The sequence below is a fragment of the Phocoena sinus genome, chromosome 18, assembly GCF_008692025.1.
Source record: "Phocoena sinus isolate mPhoSin1 chromosome 18, mPhoSin1.pri, whole genome shotgun sequence".
In the NCBI taxonomy this organism is placed as follows: Eukaryota; Metazoa; Chordata; class Mammalia; order Artiodactyla; family Phocoenidae; genus Phocoena; species Phocoena sinus.
Window position 1 is genome coordinate 12,494,273 of NC_045780.1, and position 21,835 is coordinate 12,516,107.

The 21,835-nt window shown below is 40.8% G+C and overlaps 1 protein-coding gene across 1 annotated transcript; it reads left to right on the top strand.

Annotated features, from left to right (window-relative positions):
- Window positions 1-1,053: 1,053 nt before the first annotated feature.
- Window positions 1,054-21,508, top strand: SERTM1 (serine rich and transmembrane domain containing 1). The gene is made up of 2 exons (XM_032611372.1): window positions 1,054-1,074; window positions 18,630-21,508. The coding sequence occupies exon 2, from the start codon at window positions 18,807-18,809 to the stop codon at window positions 19,128-19,130; it is 324 nt and encodes a 107-aa protein (XP_032467263.1). The 5' UTR covers window positions 1,054-1,074; window positions 18,630-18,806; the 3' UTR covers window positions 19,131-21,508.
- The last annotated feature ends 327 nt before the right edge of the window (window positions 21,509-21,835 follow it).

Genomic DNA, 21,835 nt, shown 5'->3' on the forward strand with positions numbered 1-21,835 from the left:
AGTTCTAATTGAGGAAGGAGGTGTGTGATGTGCCGTCCTGCGGGGAGTAGAAGGACCCCTTCATTCACAGAAACATCTTGTTGAGTACCAGACCAGGTTAGCGGGCTGCACCTGTTTGCTTTCCACTGCCAGACGCCTGGGGCCCCGTTGGTCCCAGGTTTGGTGTCAGACTCCAGAGACAGGGTCCGTTTCCTATTGTCCTTTGATTCCTCTGCCCGTTAAATTTCCTTCGGAAAATTCTCTGCTGAAGTATTAAGCACTTGGGTGGTTCTTTGCGGGGGATAATGGGATCCGATGGCTGCATGACGTCTCAAAGCCATTGCATTTGGTTCAGTCCAGACACCAGGTGCAAAGGGCGGGAAATAGGCAGCGATTAGGTCCTGGGCAGTCCCAGGCCGACCCGAGGGACCATGCCTCAAGATCTTTCTTCTCAGGTGCTTTTCACTTTAGATTTTTCAGATTCATTGTCAGACAATTGCCTATCAACGGGAGAAGAGTCAAGATAAGCAATACTCTTCTTCAAAGCTTTACCTCATAATGCAGTCTTGAAGCCCAATGCATCCTTAAAGAAAAGGAAAAAAAAAAGCAGTATTTAGCCTGTGTTTTAGCTTATTCGTGATCTAGCTCCTAGACATGCTTAAATATGTTTTGTGACTAAACTGCTTTATTTTGCTAAGTATAAAGGCATTTTGCCCCACTCTCACGCCCCGCCACTTACACCCTTTATAATCAGCACGTAGCTCATAGGTAACATGAATGGGCTCTTGAAGCGTGTGTTAGTGAGACTGTCTCGCATTGACACCACCCCACAGAGCACGTTCCAGTAACCTTCAAATGCTGGGCATTGTGGGGATGGGGAACCATTTGCCAACCTCTGAAGTATTCTGGGAACAGTGAGTTCCAGAAAATGGGTGGGGTATTCCATTTTTGTGTTTGTGTTTGAAGTTTATTATTTATTTGGCTTATTTATTTATTTATTTTTTACTATTTTTGATTCCTCTACGTAAGGCAAAGTGCTTGAAGAGCTTCACCACACACACATTTATGGTTCTCATTAAAGAAGCCTCACATAAGGTAAGATTCTGTTCTCCCTGCTGTTGGTTAGTTCAATTCAACAGATTTTACTGGATGTCTGTGATGTAAAGAGATAAATAACGGTATGCTGGTGTGTGGCTTCAAATCTATCAGAAGGTTTATTTGCAGGCTTCCTGAGTTTCTTTTTTATTTTTCTTTTTTAATGAGGGCAGATGAAGGATGACAGAGCTGATTGGTGAGAATGATTAATCACACTAATCATTAAGTAAACTTGGAGTCATACATTTTTTCTAAGAATGAAAGATTAAGCCATCACAGGCAAAATTCTCTGATTTGGCCTCTACTCTAGATCAAGTCTCAGCCCATTTGATAATATTTCTTCTCTGGGCTTACTCTTCTCCCTGTGCTTGTAAAGTCTGTAGAATTTATATTTAACTGTTTTATATTTAAATATTTTTTAAAGATTTACTTAGTTATTAGGGAAAAGCAAAAAGTAAAATTATGGCTGAATTTTTGTGTTTTGCTCATTTGGGTTTTTTAAATAGTAATTTAAGTACCTGGAAAATTATGAAAAGCCTTTGACATCAGGCACTGGTGTAGGTCCCACTTGCCTGGCTCCTGGCACCCATGAACCATTCAGTAAATATTTGTTAAATGAAACTAGAAGCCAAAAAGTAGTGTGGCAGAAGAATTTTCTTCAAATAGATATATACGGAACATATTGTATAATTACATTACTACATTAATACAAAGCATCACAGACTTAACTTTTATAGACTATTTCATTATTGTTCATAATGACAACTAAAAAAACAATAAAGCCTTCAAGTTAGTTAATGGAATTAGGGAACCCAACAGAGAGGAAGCTCAAATTAAGTGCCTGAGTTGTCAGGATTCCTTTTAGCTAACAGATGTACCTACAGAAATCAAGCCAGAGGCCTGATTTGATTCAGTAGTCCATGATACCCACATGTGGACTAGCCTTTGACACAGAACTGGGAAGTCCATCTGTGCATCCACTGTCTTTGCAGGTCCAGGGTAGCAGGCTACCGAGCCACATTCTAGGGCCTCGTCACCTCTGATTCTGATTTGTGGCAGATGTCTCTGTGGGAGAGAGCGCTCTGAGATGCTTAGTCGCGTGACACAGAACGCCTTCTTCAAGAGTTCCTTATGAATAGAATCCATGCTCGCACTTGCATTACCAGGAAATAGTTATTATTTAGTCTACACTAAGTTTTGACAACAACAACCACAAAAAAATGGAGATTCTGAGTAGTCAAGTAGCCATATACAATTTAACAGTATCTCTAAACACGACATGGCACAATGCAGCCAGAACAGTGTCAATATTTCAATCCTCTAAATTCATATCAGGAACAGGATAGACCGTCATTAATATTTCCTGAGTTCCTAACTTTTAAATGATTATTTATCAAGTTGTATTAAGATGGGAGATCAGTTGGTCCAGACTTATGATTTGTATTATGGGCTTGAACGTTGATGCTGATGCTGTTACAGGCAACAGTGAACAGGTCTGGAAATTGTTAGCCTATAACAGTTGTTAAAAATCGTGACTTAAGAAGGTAACAGCCCTGAATACAATTTTTGATGGGAAACAAAAGCATAGATGGTTGTAAGAACCTGTTTCAGACTCAGAAAGACAGGAAGATGACTTAACCATAGTTAAAATACTAAAGTAATTCATTCAGGGAACATTTAACATATAGATTCCCTCCCCAGGGGTAGCCAAGACAGCAGCCTTCCTGATTCACTTGTCATGGTAGTCTAGTACTGATCAACAGTGCCTGGCTATCTATCAACTGTTGCCAATTAAGCTGGTTTGGTTCCTACTCACTTTCAATTTTCCTATGACCAGGATTATAGCAGAGGGATTTATCTTCTCATTTCTTAAATAGAACATTCAGAACATGCTATAAAATGCAACTGTAACAGAAAGTGCAGTCAAGTCCTACTGGGCAGGTTGACTTACTGGCCTCAGCCTGAGAGTCTTAAACTTTGAAATAAAAGGTACATATGAATCATTTCAAAGGCTTGTGTTAAGTGTATACATTACAAAAAAAGAAGGAAGAGGAGGAAGAGAAAGAGTTCTGGGCTCAAAAATCAGTTATGTTTTCACTGCATAAGCTATAATTAAATTTTATTTCTATTTCTTAATGAAAATACCCATATTGTTTTTCTGATTAAAATTCAATTCATATTCTTTGTACCAACATTCAGATACAGACATACACAAAATAGAATATGAACATACCCATAATATCACCCACTAACAAATCATATGTTAACAGCTTGGTGCATAACCTCTTATTTCCTTTAGTTTAGTTTAGTCTGGTTTGGTTTGGTTTTGCATGCCTCTAAAATTGTGGACGCATGTGTAGTAGCAGTGGCCGTGATAGTGCCATACATCTTTCCATGCTAGAACATATAATCCTTTTTATTACACCAGAATCCTCCATTTGTATGACTCTTCCATCATTCATTTAATGAATCCTTGACTCATGGTCATCTTGGTAGCTCCAATGTTTAGCTACAGCGTACATCTTTGTGCATGTGCATCTTAAATTTGTCTGATTTTTTCCCCATAGGGTAAATTATCAGAATTCATTATTTATATTATTAGCCTAATGCCATATATTTTTGGGTAAAAAAGGAAGCACTCAATAATTCATCCAACAAGTAGTAGATATTCCCCACTGTGACCCAGAGTGTCTTCTATATGCCCAACATTATTTTTTGCACTTAAATAACAATTTTTATTGCTGTTTAACATTCATAGAGAAAACACACAAGTCATAAGTACATAGTTTATGATTTATGTGTTCAACGTGAACACACTCATATAAATGGAATCCAGGTCAAAAATAAATATTTACCAATCCCCTCCTTTGTGCTCTTCATGTGCCTTGGCAACCAATTGATTATTCTAACAATTACTCACGAGAACGTCCTTCGTGAGTTTGTTGACCTTGATTTTCATAGTCGAGTGCTAAATTATGGGAACTATGCCTTTAAGATTGACAGTGGAATATTGACTGATGCTTCTCAGACCTTCAAGGACTCCTTGTCGACAAAGTTGGCCTGGTTCAGCTGAATTAGTTTCCAAGATCCTTCATTCTGTCCTCTTATCACTTTATCATCCCTAGCAATTTTGGTCTTATATTTATCCATTCGATCCTGCTTGGCTCATATTTGGATTGATATGATAAACTTTAGATAACAAAAGAAACTGAGTAACTTGTTTTTCATTTGATTTCCTCTTGTTGGCCACCCAGCTCAGATGAGTATAGATGGATTTAAAGTTGGAAAAGGAATCCTGGGCTCTCAGTTTGTGGTTTCTGTCTCCACCTGTCTCTTTCTGCCATCCGTTGTCTTAAGGAGTACAAATAATGACCTTCAAAATTTACTTAACTTTTGGAGACCTCAGTTTCTTGATTTTTAAGGACTTCCAGCTCCTCAATTCTATGAAAAACATTTTCCTTTAATGTTGTGGTTGTTGTTTCTTGTTTGGTTTTTGTTTTAGTATTGTTAGATTTGTTTTTTCATAGAGGAAAGTTAATATTGAGTGACCGTAAGGAGAGATGGAATGAGTTAGATACATGAAAAGTGTTTTAAGTTATTTGCTTCTTTTCTGTCCATGTGTTTTCATTCCTTGTGCTATTTTTCTAAGAAGCTGAGGTCTGGATCCGTTTCTGAGCACAATACTGCTGATACTGATCTCTCTCAGGCTGAGCACAGTAGTGAGCACAATACTGATCACTGCTCACATCACCATGGCTATGATCTAGATGAAGTGCTACTCAAAGTAGTTCACGCACCAGTGCCAGCCCTTGAATTGTTAATTACTCATTCACCATGAGAGATGGAACTTGAGTCAGAATATAAATCAAGTAAGGCACTAAGCACACTTTTTAGTTTAGATGGCTTTTTTGGTGGTAAGACCTTCTTGATGAAGGAAGCAGTGCTTTGCAAGTTCCTCTTCTCACAAGAAGTCATAACCCATATATTCCTGAGGGAGCCAAGTGGCTACTCTGAGTGGCATTGATCTCTAATGTGGGGCACAATTTGTAGTTAAATTGAGAAATTTATAAAAATGTAAACATTTTCTCCTTCTGTACTGATTTTCTATTGAAATTGGGGGTTTTTTGAGGGGAGGGTGTGTTTATCCTTGAGATAGAGTGACTAACAGCACCATGGTACATGATGTTGCTGAATGCAGTAAATTATAATACCCTTCCCTACAATGATCAGCGTATTGTCCTTGACCCTTTTTATCTCCACAGACGAGCACAGGGACAAAGGTTGTGATTATAAGGGACTTGGTAATTTTCAAAGGATGGGATTATCATAGAATTTAACTTAACACTTTAAATAAAAAACAATGCATCTTACTTCCACATCCAGTCACATCTTCACTGACTCACTGTGGTAAACTCCCTTTCGATTTTTATTGTGCTCTTCAGAATACATTCGTTCCAACCACTCAGCTATGTTCATGATAATGTATTTCAGTATTAACAGCAGATTCCTCCATCCTTTCCTCAGTTATCCTGGTGGACACTTGACTCAATAAAATCTTTGTTGAATATTGTTGAGAGACACAATCGTTTGATAAAAGCATGGTCAGGGTTTCCTCTAGAGCCTGGAACTATTAATTTTATTGCCATAACTAAAATATTTATAAATTTAGTGAGTGTGCATAATTTTTCTTTACTATTGAATAATTACCCTTTGACTAATCAATATGAATTAATACAAGATCATGTATTCATTCATTCATTCAATAAATATTATCATGCAACCAAAAATAGAATAGGAACTACCTCTCCAAGAAGCTTCAAGTTTCATCACTCCTTTATCCTTTCAATCCTGCAACCATCCAACAAATACTTATTGAGCATCTTTATACCAGAAACTGTGCTGAATCATGGATAGAAAGATGAATCCTTGGAGAGACCTTCAAGATGGAGAAGGAGTAAGATGTGGAGATCACCTTCCTCCCCACAGATACATCTACATGTGGAACAACTACAGAACACCTACTGAACGCTGGCAGAAGACCTCAGTCTTCCCAAAAGGCAAAAAACTCCCCACGTACCTGGGTAGGGCAAAATAAAACAGAAAAAAACAGAGACAAAAGAATGCGGACGGGACCTGCACCTCAGGGAGGGAGCTGTGAAGGAGGAAAGGTTTCCACACACTAGGAAGCCCCTTCACTGGCAGAGACTGGGGGTGGCGGGGCGGGGGGGAAGCATCAGAGCCATGGAGGAGAGCTCAGCAACAGGGGTGCGGAGGGCAAAGCAGAGAGATTCCCACACAGAGGATCGGTGCCAACCAGCACTCACCAGCCCAAGAGGCTTGTCTGCTCACCCACCGGGGCGGGCAGGGGCTGGGAGCTGAGGCTCGGGCTTTGGAGGTCATATCCCAGTAAAAGGACGGGAGTTGGCTGTGTGAACACAGCCTGAAGGGGGCTAGTGCGCCACAGCTAGCCGGGAGGGAGTCCGGGAAAAGTCAGGAACTGCCTAAGAGGCAAGAGACCATTGTTTCGGGTGTGCGAGGAGAGGGGATTTAGAGCACCGCCTAAACGAGCTCCAGAGACGGGCGCGAGCCGCGGCTATCAGCGCAGACCCCAGAGACAGGCATGAGACGCTAAGGCTGCTGCTGCCGCCACCAAGAAGCCTGTGTGCAAGCACAGGTCACTCTCCACACCTCCCCTCCTGGAGTCTGTGCAGCCCGCCACTGCCAGGGTCCCATGATCCAGTGACAACTTCCCCGGGAGAACGCACGGCATGCCTCAGGCTGGTGCAGTGTCACACCAGCCTCTGCCGCCACAGCCTTGCCCCGAACTCCGTACCCCTCCCTCCCCCCGGCCTGAGTGAGCCACAGCCCCCGAATCAGCTGCTCCTTTTTTTCTTTCTTTTTTAAAAATTAGGTTGTTTATGTGAAATCTTTGTTTTTAATGTAGGCACTTATCACTATAAACTTCCCTCTTACTACTGCTTTTGCTGTGTACTGATTTTTTTAAAATTATTTATTTATTTATTTTTGGCTGTGTTGGGTCTTCGTTTCTGTGCGAGGGCTTTCTCTAGTTGCGGCGAGTGGGGGCCACTCTTCATCGCAGCGCGCGGGCCTCTCTTGTTGCGGAGCACAAGCTCCAGATGCCCAGGCTCAGTAGTTGTGGCTCACGGGCCTAGTAGCTCCGCGGCATGTGGGATCTTCCCAGACCAGGGCTCAAACCCGTGTCCCCTGCATTGGCAGGCAGATTCTCAACCACTGTGCCACCACGGAAGCCCCAGCTGCTCCTTTAACCCCATCCTGTCTGGGCGCAGAAGAGACGCCCTCAGGCAGCAGCGGAACAGACGCTCTCAGCCTCAGGAGCAGCGGATTAAATCTCCACAATCAACTTGATGTACCCTGCATCTCTGGAATACCTAAATAGACAACAAATCGTCCCAAAATCGAGGCGGTGGACTTTGGGAGCAACTGTAGACTTGGGGTTTGCTTTCTGCACCTAATTTGTTTCTGGTTTTATGTTTATCTTAGTTTAGTATTTAAAGTTTATTATCACTGGTAGATTTGTTTATTGATTTGGTTGCTCTCTTCCTTTTTATATATATAGATGGATATATTTTTCCTTTTTCTCTTTTTGTGAGTATATATGTGTATGCTTCTTTGTGTGATTTTGTCTGTATAGCTTTGCTTTTACCATTTGTCCTAGGGTTCTGTCTGTCCTTTGTTTTTTTTTTTAGTATAGTTTTTAGTGCTTGTTATCATTGGTGGACTTGTTTTTTGGTTTGGTTGCTCTCTTCTTTCTTTCCTTTTTTTATTAATTTTTTTATTTTTAATACTTTAAAAAATTTATTTTAATAACTTTTATTTTATTGTATTTTTTTTCTTTCTTTATTTTTTTCTCCCTTTTCTTCTGAGCCATGTGGCTGACAGGGTCTTGGTGCTCTGGCTGGGTGTCAGGCCTGAGCCGTTGACGTGGGAGAGCTGAGTTCAGGACATTGGTCCACCAGAGACCTCCCAGCTCCACGTAATATCAAACAGTGAAAGCTCTCCCAGAGATCTCCATCTCAGTGCTAAGACCCAGCTCCACTCAACAAACAGCAAGCTACAGTGCTGGACACCCTGTGCCAAACAACTAGCAAGACAGGAACACAGCCCCACCCATTAGCAGAGAGGCTGCCTAAAATCATAAGGTCACAGACACCCCCAAAACACACCACCAGACCCAGTCCTGCCCACCAGAAAGACAAGATCCAGCCTCATCCACCAGAACACAGGCACCAGTCCCTTCCACCAGGAAGCCTACACAACCCACTGAACCAACCTTAGCCACTGGGAGCAGACACCAAAAACAACGGGAAATATGAAGCTGCAGACTGCAAAAAGGAGACCCCAAACACAGTAAGTTAAGCAAAATGAGAAGACAGAGAAACACACAGCAGATGATGGAGCAAGGTTAAAAACCCACCAGACCAAACAAATGAAGAGGAAATAGGCAGTCTATTCAGAGTAATGAGAGTAAAGATGATCTAAAATCTTGGAAATAGAATGGAGAAAATACAAGAAACGTTTAACAAGGAACTAAAAGAACTAAAGAGCAAACAAACAATGATGAACAACAAAATAAATGAAATTTAAAATTCGCTAGAAGGAATCAATAGCAGAATAACTGAGGCAGAAGAACGAATAAGTGACCTGAAAGATAAAAGAGTGGAAATAACTACCGCACAGCAGAATAAAGAAAAAAGAATGAAAAGAATTGCCAAAAGTCTCAGAGACCTCTGGGACAACATTAAAAGCACCAACATTCGAATTATAGGGGTCACTGAAGAAGAAGAGAAAAAGAAAGGGACTGAGAAAATATTTGAGGAGATTATAGCTGAAAAATTCCCTAATATGGGGAAAAAAAATAGTCAATCAAGTCCAGGAAGCACAGAGAGTCCCATACAGGACAAATCCAAGGAGAAACACACCAAGACACATATTAATCAAACTACCAAAAATTAAATACAAAGAAAAAATATTAAAAGCAGCAGGAGAAATACAACAAATAACATACAAGGGCATCCCCATAAGCTTAACAGCTGATCTTTCAGTACAAACTCTGCAAGCCAGAAGGGAGTGGCAGGACATATTTAAAGTGATGAAAGGAAAAACCTACAACCAAGATTACCCAGCAACGATCTCACTCAGATTTGATAGGGAAATTAAAATCTTTACAGACAAGCAAAAGCTAAGAGAATTCAGCACCACCAAACTAGCTTTACAACAAATGCTAAAGGAACTTCTCTAGGCAGGAAACACAAGAGAAGGAAAAGACCTACAATAACAAACCCAAAACAATTAAGAAAATGGTAATAGGAACATACATATCGATAACTACCTTAAATGGAAATGGATTGAATGCTCCAACCAAAAGACATAGACTGGCTGAATGTATACAAAAAAAGACCCATATATATGCTGTCTACAAGAGACCCACTTCAGACCTAGAGACACATACAGACTGAACCTGAGGGGATGGAAAAAGCTATTCCATGCAAATGGAAATCAAAAGAAAGCTGGAGTAGCAATTCTCATATCAGACAAAATAGACTTTAAAATAAAGACTATTACAAGAGACAAAGAAGGACACTACATAATGATTAAGGGATCAATCCAAGAAGAAGATAGAACAATTGTAAATATTTATGCACCCAACATAGGAGCACCTCAGTACATAAGGCAAATGCTAACAGCCATAGAAGGGGAAATTGACAGTAACACAATAATAGTAGGGGACTTTAACACACCACTTTCACCAATGGACAGATTATCCAAAATGAAAATAAATAAGGAAACACAAGCTTTAAATGATACATTAAACAAGATGCACTTAATTGATATTTATAGGACATTCCATCCAAAAACAACAGAATACACTTTCTTCTCAAGTGCTCATGGAACATTCTCCAGGATAGATCATATCTTGGGTCACAAATCAAGCCTTGGTAAATTTAAGAAAATTGAAATTGTATGAAGTATCTTTTCCGACCACAATGCTATGAGACTAGATATCAATTACAGGAAAAAAATCTGTAAAAAATACAAACACGGGGCTTCCCTGGTGGCGCAGTGGTTGAGAGTCCACCTGCCGATGCAGGGGACGTGGGTTCGTGCCCTGGTCTGGGAGGATCCCACATGCCGCGGAGCGGCTGGGCCCGTGGACCATGGCTGCTGGGCCTGCGCGTCCGGAGCCTGTGCTCTGCAACAGGAGAGGCCGCAGCAGTGAGAGGCCCGCGTACCGCAAAAGAAAACAACAAGAAAACCGAAAACAAAAATACAAACACATTGAGGCTAAACACATTACTAAATAACCAAGAGATCACTGAAGAAATCAAAAAATACCTAGAAACAAATGACAATGAAAACACGACAACCCCAAACCTATGGGATGCAGCAAAAGCAGTTCTAAGAGGGAAGTTTATAGCAATACAATCTTACCTCAAGAAACAAGAAACATCTCAAATTAACAACCTAACCTTACACCTAAAGCAATTAGAGAAAGAAGAACAAAAAAACCCCAAAGTTAGCAGAAGGAAAGAAATCATAAAGATCAGATCAGAAATAAATGAAAAAGAAATGAAGGAAACAATAGCAAAGATCAATAAAACTAAAAGCTGCTTCTTTGAGAAGATAAACAAAATTGATAAACCATTAGCCAGACTCATCAAGAAAAAAAGGGAGAAGACAGAAATCAATAGAATTAGAAATGAAAAAGAAGTAACAACTGACACTGCTGAAATACAAAGGATCATGAGAGATTACTACAAGCAACTATATGCCAATAAAATGGACAACCTGGAAGAAATGGACAAATTCTTAGAAAAGCACAACCTTCTGAGACTGAACCAGGAAGAAATAGAAAATATAAACAGACCAATCCCAAGCACTGAAATTGAGACTGTGATTAAACATCTTCCAACAAACAAAAGCCCAGGACCAGACAGCTTCACATGCAAATTCTACCAAACATTTAGAGAAGAGCTAACACCTATCCTTCTCAAACTCTTCCAAAATATAGCATAGGAAGGAACACTCCCAAACTCATTCTACGAGGTCACCATCACCCTGATACCAAAACCAAAGATGTCACAAAAAAGAAAACTAAATGCCAATATCACTGATAAACATATATGCAAAAATCCTCAACAAAATACTACCAAACAGAATCTAACAGCACATTAAAAGGATCATACACCATGATCAAGTGGGGTTTATCCCAGGAATGCAAAGATTCTTCAGTATATGCAAATCAATCAATGTGATGAAACATATTAACAAGTTGAAGGAGAAAAACCATATCATCATCTCAGTAGACGCAGAAAAAGCTTTTGACAAAATTCAACCGCCATTTATGATAAAACCCCTCCAGAAAGCAGGCATAGAGGGCACTTAACATAATACTGACAGAAGCTGGCTTGAACTCACACAGTTATTGCAGCAGAGGGAAGGGATATGGCAAATCTCACATGAAGTCTTACATTTTCTACCCAGAAGTGACATGTCACTTTTCCCCAAATTTTATTGGTCAAAACAAGTCATGTGGCCACCCTCATTTCAGAGGGGGTGGAAACACGCAGCCCTACAACATACCTGGACAGAGGGAAGAATGGCAGAAACATGTGAACATCACCAAGGACCATAGGTCTCAAATTTATCTCTCTTTTACCTCCAACCTCCCCAGAGAGAAGAAATGTAATGAACATAAAATTTGGAGACATAGGGATATAAATTTGAATGCCAGTCCTTCTTCTATGTGGCTGGGTAGCCTTGGGCAAGCTTTTAAATTCTCTGATCCTTAATATTCTCATTGGTTAAAGAAAGGTGAGGGATAATAATAACTAGAGTAGAGAGCTGTGAAGATTAAAGAATATACACCTGCACTATGTACACACACACATACACACACAACTAGTATATGCTTTTATTTAATACATATTGGCTGCTGTCATTCATTTTGTTGTTTTTCCAAACTAGTTTGTCTGGACATTCCTTGTCCTACGCAAGCATCCCAGGTCCACCTTTCCCTGCCTGTCATGTTCTGTTCCCATTCCACAATGATTTGGGGATGCTCCCACCATCCCCTCCCCTCTACTTCCTACCACTCTTCTGGCATGATGTGCCCCCCTACATCCCAGGGCACATGACTGAAATAAAAGAGAACTTAGATGTAAGAGCAGTGAGTGATGTGTGAACGTGTGTTTCTGACCAAGGCTATTCCTACAATTGGATAAAAAGCACAGGGCACACAACCTTAAATGGTAAGGTGAAGAGCTCAACCCTGATAAAGGGCAAAGCCAAAGTCTGTTAAATCTTGTATAAGATACTCATGATTTCCATGAGTAAAACCATATTTATTTATATTTTTTAAAAGAATGTGTAACTCTTTTATATAGGTCATCAGTGTAGCAGTCTGTTTTCTATAAATAATTACTCATTATTTTCCAGTTTGACCTCCTTGCATTTTTAAGTTGAAATACATTCTGGGAGAATCTGAGCCTACACTTGTTTACTGCATCCATATTGTCTTTGACAGATTCTGGTCTTGAGTTGTTATCTCATATGACAACAGGCTGCTGGGGACTTGATTTCCTCCCACACTTGATAGCCTGCCATGTCATTTTGTTCCATGTTACAAGGAACATGTAGACATTCTCTTTGTTAGCCAGACTTTTGAGTTCATTGTGCTGCCTGAGAGAGAGGGAGAGGGAGGGAGAGGGAGAGGGAGTGAGAGAGAGAGAGAGAGAGAGAGAGAGAGAGAGAGAGAGAGAGAGAGAGGATGCATGAGAGAATATTAAGGCAAGCTCTGCTGCTCTGTTCACACAAAGGATTAGCAGGACTGTGGGAAGTCCCACATGGGAACTTGCTTTCCTGATAAAGGACACAATGTCCTCTTTTCTGTCTTCTGCCTTCCCTGGTAAACCTGGAAGTCCTGGTAGAAGAGTAATTTCAAAGCCATGAGAGAGCACTTTGTCTCCTTATAGGGTTGGTGTTTTATGTAACCTCTGCCTAAAATCTGACTCATCTGGTACTTATCAATTTAGGGTACCTAGCTAGAGCTTCAGTCATATGATTGCTGATGACTGATGAAAAGCACTGTTAATATCAATGCTCCATATTTTCTTTTCATTTGCAGCTGCATTTTGCGACAACTAGATTTTCTTAAAATTATTTATTGGCTCCTATTTCAAAAGATACTGGACCCTGGACTGTAAGAGAGTTCATGTTGTTGGGTTTAGCCTCTTGCCACACTAGAGGATTCACCCAAACCAGGACAGTCAGAGAGGTGGTTGCTAGCTTAAGAGTTGTAAGGAGTGTGAGTTCTTTAATCTGCTGAACTTGGTGTTTGAAGACTGTTTGGCACTTACTGCCTAAATCAAGTCTCCCACTTATACTGTGTTTATTTGCTGCTGTTGTTGCTTTTTTTTTTTTTTTTTTTTTTTTTTTTTGCAGTATGCGGGCCTCTCCCTGTTGTGGCCTCTCCCGTTGCGGAGCACAGGCTCTGGACGCGCAGGCTCAGCGGCCATGGCTCACGGGCCCAGCCGCTCCGCAGCATGTGGGATCTTCCCGGACCAGGGCACGAACCCATGTCCTCTGCATCGGCAGGCGGACTCTCAACCACTGCGCCACCAGGGAAGCCCTAGACTCAGTTTTTTTTCTTTACTTGCTTTTGCTTTTTATTGCGCTGATACTGGGAATCACAGTGAGATTCTACTCATTTTCACACAAAATTCTTCTCTCAAAGCATTGTATTGATTAAGTAGGAGCAGTTCTCAAATAGGCGAATATATGGATGGATTTAATCAGCTCTGAATAAGCTTAGTAGTAAGATAATAAACTTTATTTTCACTATTGTAAGCCCAGGGGTAAGTGCTGCCATTGACTGCTGGTCAAGATTTACCTTTAGAGAAGAGTGAGTGGCTAGTCTGTATTGTCAGCACCAATCTTCTCTCACCTAGCACAACCTAAAAGGCCACTAGGCAAAGAGAAAGTGTTAAGGGAAAAGATAATCATGCAAATTGTAAAGGAAAGCTCAAGGTCTTGTATAAAATATTTAACATTTAACAAGGTCTTGTATAAACATGCTGTTTTCTAAGTAGAACTAAAAGCAGCTGTGCTCAGATGTGACAAATTCCCTTCTAGATTCTGGAGATGGTAGTTTCTGTATTCTACAGAGAAAGAAACCCAGTTTATCATCTAAAACTATTCATTACGTTATACTGTTAAATTTTACATTTGTAGACCAGAAAAAGCCTTTACCGTATCACATTAATACTTTATCAAATTGTTGCTAATGGTTTGGGAGAACACCTTTTGTAGAATGACACAGCAGGGCTTGATAAGGATGAAATGTTGATTTGACATCATAACAGCTAGGGGACTCTTTGAATAATGTCTGCAAGGGAACAAAGCAGCTTGTCCCAGTTTTCCACAACAAAAAAAAACTTTCAAAGAGTTGTTATTCACATAGAAATGTATTTAAATAAATGTCAGAAACTCAAGAGATTGCTGTGACAGGTTTGAGGTTGACTGTAGGCAGAGTTTTATAGATGTTGCATTGTAGAAGTCAAGGCCCTGGCAGAGGCTCTGCCCACAGACAGGCTGGCGGCCAGCGGTCTGGCGATGCTTAGGTGAGAGAACTCAAGAGTTGAGGGCCTGTCAGCTCTTCTTCCTTTTACCAAGTAGCAAGGTACACACCAGAGAGTATGCTTTGTTCCTCCAAAACTTTACAGCCCTAATCACCCCATGGGAAGGAAAGCTTCCATTCTTTCAGAGGAGTCACAGTGGCTGGGCGCTGAGTGACATGGAAGCAGAGACCCACCCCCACCCCCCGCCAAGGTCTGACTTATCCCTGAGGTCCCTCCATCTCCCACCCCGCTGGGCTCACGGTGAGATTATAGTCAGTCCTTGCTCACTTCAGGAGGTGACTGCCTTTTGTAGATTTCTCCTCAGCACAGTTCTTTATTCCAAGAGACAAAGGGAAAGCTGGCTGACCATGAACTTAAACATATCCACAGATCTTCATTTATAATATTGTGATCTCACTGTCTCATTTTCCTTTCTCAAAAATCACTTTCTGAGAATGGCTCAGAAAAAAAGTATCACAATCCCCACATGGCTTTAGGTGCTACCTGAAATGAGAGTGTGCTGTCGCTGCCCCTAGATAGGTCAAGGCTATGCATTTAAGATGAAGTCGCTTTCTTCTTTCCTTTGAACCCAATCTGTTTGGAAGAAACAGCCCAAAAAGCAGCATCCTGAAACACACTTGTTTGATTTTGTTTCCACAGTACCTCATTGGGCCTCATTCACACTGTCCCAGTGCCTGAACACACACAATTTGGATCGTCCTCAGCATTATACATAGATTGTCAAAACATTCACCAGAGAGAAAGAAGATTTATCAATTTTTAAAACATCTATAAGAAAATGAGAACTAATGTCATCAAATTAAAATGATTTCTAACACTGCATATGCTCTATTGTTTCAGAGTAGAAGAGTGAAATGAAATTCGTATATCTGTCATTTTAAATTAAGAAGTATTCTGGAAGTAATATTAAATCTAAAGTATTGGGGGGAGGATGTTTAGAGAAGTTACTTAATTGTGAAATGTCAAATAAGGACACAAGGTTTCATCTGTTGATTTCTACCATCTTCCAATGTCACTTGGAAGATCAGATGCTTTCCCCAAATCTTAACCTCATTTGCTATAAACTATTCCATAGACATTTGAGGCTCACAGTGGGCTTTTGTCCGAAAGAAGGTGATCTTCAGGATGTGAAAAGTGCTCTTGGAATATTTACACTGTAAAGAGATACCTTTGTTTTAGCAAGTGGTCTGGCAGCCAGTTGTGAGCCCTGCCATTGAATTGCCAGTGACATTATCTGTGCCTCCAACCTCACCCTCAGAAAATTATACAGTTCTGGGTAGCGAAGCTGGTTTTAGAAAAATCAGCCAATTCCAGCTGAATCGATGACCTGCACGTGTCAGAATTATTGGACTAGCAGAGACCTGGAAGTTCCTCTAGTCTTTCTAGGCATTGAGAAAGAACTGTCTACCATCCCTTTACTTGGATGGCCTTTTATCATTTTCGAAGTATGATTTTGGACACGGGATCACATCCTAACTTAGGATCTCGTGGAGAGGTAGGAAAGGTGTCATTGGACAAATGGGAAAACTGAAATATCAAGACTGAACTGTGAGCTTGTTCAAAGTAAGTGGCAGGTGGGAACTAATTACCTGAGTCTCGTCATTTTCTCTTCCTACCATATTTGAGGAAACTAAGAATGCTGTTCAGGCATGGGTTCTTGTCAGTCCTCTGTTGCTGACTAGCTGTGAACCCTGAGTAAATCACAATTTCTTTGCTGATCAGTTTCTTCATCTGCAAAATGGGAATAATAATTTCTGCTCTACCTCCCTTACAAACTAGTTTGTGTGAGGAGCAACATAAAATGCACAGCCCCTACCTTCTTGCCCATTCCAGAAAAAGAGTATGTAAAATCATTACTACCAAACGGTAGGAAAATTGAGACCGGATGGTATAAAGGGTGAGGATGGGCAGAGCTGAAAGTCCCCTCTTATCTTCTAATTAGATACATTTCTTTTGTCAAATCAATCAGCTTCTTTGCTCCCAGTTTCCTCAGCTAGACTTAGGAGGTCTTACCAAAACATCTTGAAGATTTCTTTTGATCCAGCCCATGAGATTCTTTCCTAGTTTTCTTGCCTATACATCATGCTATCTCTGAGATGCTGCTGTTTTCCCCTAAAGCATTTATGTGCTGTATGAGACAAGGTATTGCCAGATCACTGTGACACATTTGTAGTCCCACCGTGATTCTCTCTCTCCCTCTCTCTTTCTAAGGGTTGTTAGGAGCCTGTAGCAGACTTAGTGGAATTAAAATCAGCAGGTAAAGTGTAATGAGGACTAGGAGTCAAATTATTTTAGGAAGCGCTAGAACTGCCCGTGGCCGCCTCTGAGGAGCCACTAAGATGAGTAGCCTGCTTGAGTGCCGACAGGGCAGCCCTCTCAGGAGGGTCCCCTCCTTCCCAGGGATCATTAGTGCCACTCAGCCACAGCCACAGCGGCCACTGTCAGCCCCTCAAGGAATCAGCCACTTAATTAGATTTGGGGAACGGAAGGGAAAGGCAAGTTTTCAAGGTAAAATGCAGGGCAGAGGTTAGGGAAAGGGAAAGCCAGGGCAGAGTGGATATTTTCGCATTAGTTTCCCTACATCTGATGCAAGGAAATTGGAAATTTACAACAAAATGATCTAATGCCATAAAGAGCTAGGAAGAGCATCTTTTCTGGATTTGAGGAAAGACAGTCATCCATCGGGAGGGATCATTCTTCCTCAGGCTGCCTCCCTCGCCCCCGCACAAACTAGGCAGAAGCTGGCTATGACTTCCCCAGTCACGGATGCGAGGGTGTCAGAGACACACGGCACCCGCCCCCACGCCTGGAGCCTGCAGAATCATGCTCTGCCCCAGGGCTATCTGCCTGATTCAGTCCACTTTGTTTCCAGTGTTCCTCATAGGGACCCCGTGAGGAGGGGGAACATGGCCAAGAGCATTTCTTTCTCAGCACCCATTCACACACACAAACACCACCACCACCACCACCACATACACACAAGCACACACAACCCACACACAGTAAACTCATTTTGGCCCCATCTTAACAATTTACAAAGTGCTTCCCTGCCTATTATCTTGATCCCTGCATAACACAGTGAGGGAATGGGGCAGGTACTATATACCATTTTACAGATGAGAGTAGTGAAGCTCAGAAAATGTAGGCAATTTGCCCAACTTCCCAAAGATAAAGGAGAATTCAGGCCTCAAACTTAAATCTCTTGACAGCAAAGCTAGTACTCTTTCTACCATTCAGAGGAAATCAAACCTTTATTCTTCTAAGTTAATCTAAAGGTTTTTTACTGAATGCCTAACATATGCAGAACAAAGTACAGAGGTAGACCTAAAAGAAAAGAACTATGTAGAAATGGCCCCCAAGCTCAAGAAGATATATTTTAATAAACAAATTAGCAAATTATGAAAAGCAAACTTACATGTGCAGTGATTCTCCTAAGCATACTAGAAGGAAATACTGGTCTGGAATTATGCTAGTGGGCTGGAGAGTGAGGGGAATTCATTTTCTGGAGGAGGAAGGTTTGGAGCTAACTTTTGGGGTCCTATTCTCAGAGCATGCACTTGGAGCATCTGTTGAAATCTCAGCAGATGGAACGTATCAGAAATATATTTTCCTTTTTATTTCATTTTTAGTTCCTTGCAGAAACCTGGCACCTAGGGTACTGTGGAGATCAAATAAAAGTGCATTTTTATATCATCATTTGTAATAGAAAGACAGAAACATTACTTGTTCCTGGGGAAATTATTTCATTCTTTTCCCTCCCCGGTTGATTTTATAATTAAGCCTTTGCTGAAATGAAAATTGGAAGTGAGATTCAAATGTAATTTTTTCTGAATAATGCACTCAGTTGTTTTGGTTTTTTTGTCTTTGTTTTTGCAGTGATGGACACCTGATACCCTGCTGCCTTTGCTTGGAAACTGAGTTTTGCTGTACTGATTTAACCACCCGCAATGTTTGCTGATGCTATCATGACAAAAAGAATGCTGATTCTGTCCCTGTTGACCCCTGTGTGAAACTGCTTTTCATATACTGTGCATTCTTTGACCTTCCATAAAGATGTCTGAACCTGACTCTTCATCTGTATTCTCGGGGAGTATGGAGAATGGAACTTTCCTCGAGCTATTTCCCACATCCCTGTCCACATCGGTGGACCCGTCCTCAGGCCACCTGTCAAATGTCTACATCTATGTGTCCATATTCCTCAGCCTGTTAGCCTTCCTGCTTCTACTTTTAATCATTGCCCTCCAGAGGCTCAAAAATATCATCTCCTCCAGTTCCTCCTACCCGGAGTATCCAAGCGACGCTGGAAGTTCTTTCACCAACTTGGAAGTCTGCAGTATTTCCTCGCAAAGGTCCACTTTTTCAAACCTTTCCTCCTGAAGAAAATGTAAGAATCCTTCAATGCTGCGGCCCTCAGGGAGTTTTCCCTCGGGAAGTGTCACATGAAGTACGTGCCTCAGGAAAGAAACGCCCATTTTGTTCTCTTCCACTGATTAGACCCAGTTCTCCTTCTCCTTCAGCCCTGATTTCTTTTCCTGTTCATGATGCTTTTCATTGTGAATGTCGGAGTTGATGCTGACAGAAATGCATGCAAGGTGCAGAATTTCACCCAGACTGCTTGGTGAATCTGGGGCTGGCTTCTTCTCAGTGGGTCAGGCCACCCTGTTGGACACCTGAGGCAGAACTCACCTGAGGCGGCCTAGCAGAGGATGCTGGATCAGGGCTCTGCACTTGGCTTCTCTTACAACACTGTAAAATCAATGGACTCAGCAGAAACTGGCTAAGTGAAGTCTGAGCAATGTGAAAGATATTATCCATATTTAAAAGATAAAGTGGAAACAATTTAAAAAAAAGACTCAATTTAGATTTCATGTATAACATCTCTAAAACCGGGGACAAAAATATTTTAAATGTTTTCTAAATCACATTTATTGATGAATTAAGTCATATGTGGAAAAGTTCTGGAAGACTTTAACTTTTAATAGCAAGACAAATATGTGTTATAATGCCATTTGTAATGTATTTCTGCCTCTTGGGTTTTTACCTACTTATGTTATAGTCATAATGCCCCTAACATGATGGAATTCTTTGTGATAATTGCTGTTGCTATTACTAAGAGAAGCGTCAGAACAGACACCAGGATGTTTATTTTATATCTGTAATTCCCATCAATGGAATCACACATATGGAAAATACTACTTTAGTTGTATTTTGTACAGTAATAACTCCTCACAGTTGTATATGTTCCTTTATTCAGTTTCACAGTCTTTATAAGTTTAGTGCAGAATTATAGTAAGACTCCAAGATGTCAGATGTTTGTTCACTCACATTAGGTTGCAAAACTTAGAAGACTCAATAGCTAATGTCCATGTTATTATATACTCCATGCACGTTACAGGTCTCTGATAACTTGTTGTTGTGTGTTAACATAATACTCTACATTAGGATTCCAGGATGTGGATTTATGTTTAAAATTGTAAACACTCACGTTGGGTAGCTGCTGGGAGCTTAGTGATCCTGGGGCTGCCATACTGTGGTCAGCCGAGCACACCTGAACTCAGGCTTTGTCCATGAAATGAGCCACACACCTGAACATAGACATGGAATATGGAGGGAATCAACTGCCCCTAAAAACCTAACAAAGCAAGCAAACTGTGGCTTCTTAAGAGTAAGAATTTTAATTTAATTTTTAAAATAAATGGTCCACGGTGTAAACACTGAATGTATTCAGCCTACAAAGCCCACTGCATCAGCATGTCCCTGTCTGCCCATGGCAACTGGATCCTTCTTGTCCAAAACATTTACTAATCTTAAGTGGTGGGCCTTCAACCCACCCTTTGGTTTGGTTGTGTGGCATCTTCATCCAGAACTGGGATGGGATAAAGAATCCGCCATTTTCACAGGGTCTATCTTTGTCATTCTAAAATGCTGAGAGAAATGCAGATCGGTAAGTGAAGATCAGAAGGCTTTTTTTTTTTTTTAAATCCATAAGCCTCACTTAAATCAGACCACATTGAAAGGTTTATATATATCAAAAATGTCCTCAAACACCATAAGACCTGCACAGAGTTGCTGCCCTAAAATGTATAATTAGTGAAAATTTTGCCTTTGCTGTCATTTAAAGCATGGCAGTGTGTTAGAATGTTATTATGTAGTATAAATGCTGGACCAGAAAAACTCTGCTATTTTAGACCATTATAGCATTCTGTGTGTGTATATGTGTGTGTGTGTGTGTGTGTGTTTGTGTGTCTGTACACAACACATTCTCAGAATATATAATATATATATATTCACACACTCCCAATTAAGAGTTGTGTGAAAGCTGCACAGGATTACAGAGGCATCTATATTATCACTTTTGCTCTTTGATTAATCTTGTGCTATTTTGGTTACCAAGGAAGAAAGGACTTGGATGAACTGATTTTAAAAAATAAAGGAGCAAATTTGCCACACAACAGTACAATCTTAGTATGATCTGTTCTAAGGGGTAACTTTATACTCTTTCCTTCTGGAAGAGATCTAAAGGCTTCTAAAAGTAAAACTAACATTTTTTTTAAAATTTGCAGTCACACACACCCCTCCCCCTCCCCCTGCCATGATGTTTCTAGCTCTCAAGGTTAACTAGAGTGATTGGAAGCAACATTCAAAGATGTAAAACAGGATTTGTCATGCCCAGCTTGTCAGGATAACAGATTGTACAACTTGAGATGAATTTGTGTTAAGAAGTTCAGAAAGGTTGGAAGACTGGTTTATAAATAAAGAAATCAAGCCCACTGAAAGCCTGGCTCTTCTCTTATTGTTTGTTCTCAGTGAGGTCGTCCACAAGCTTCTCTCCTAGGGAGGCTTTTCCTTCACGTCCTCTCTGAAGCAGGGTCAATAATTAGTGGCCCAAATGTCAGCCTCTCCCCACCTCTGAAGGGTCCCCTCCCTCTGGGGCAGTGAGACCCACACTTCCCTGATCAGAAGAATCACCTGGATGCTTGGGAAATATTCAGGTTCCGGGGCCACAGTCCAGAACTCAGGAGTGGAGCCAGGGAAGTGGTATTTTTTTTTTTTTTTTTTTTTTTTTTTATGCGTTACGCGGG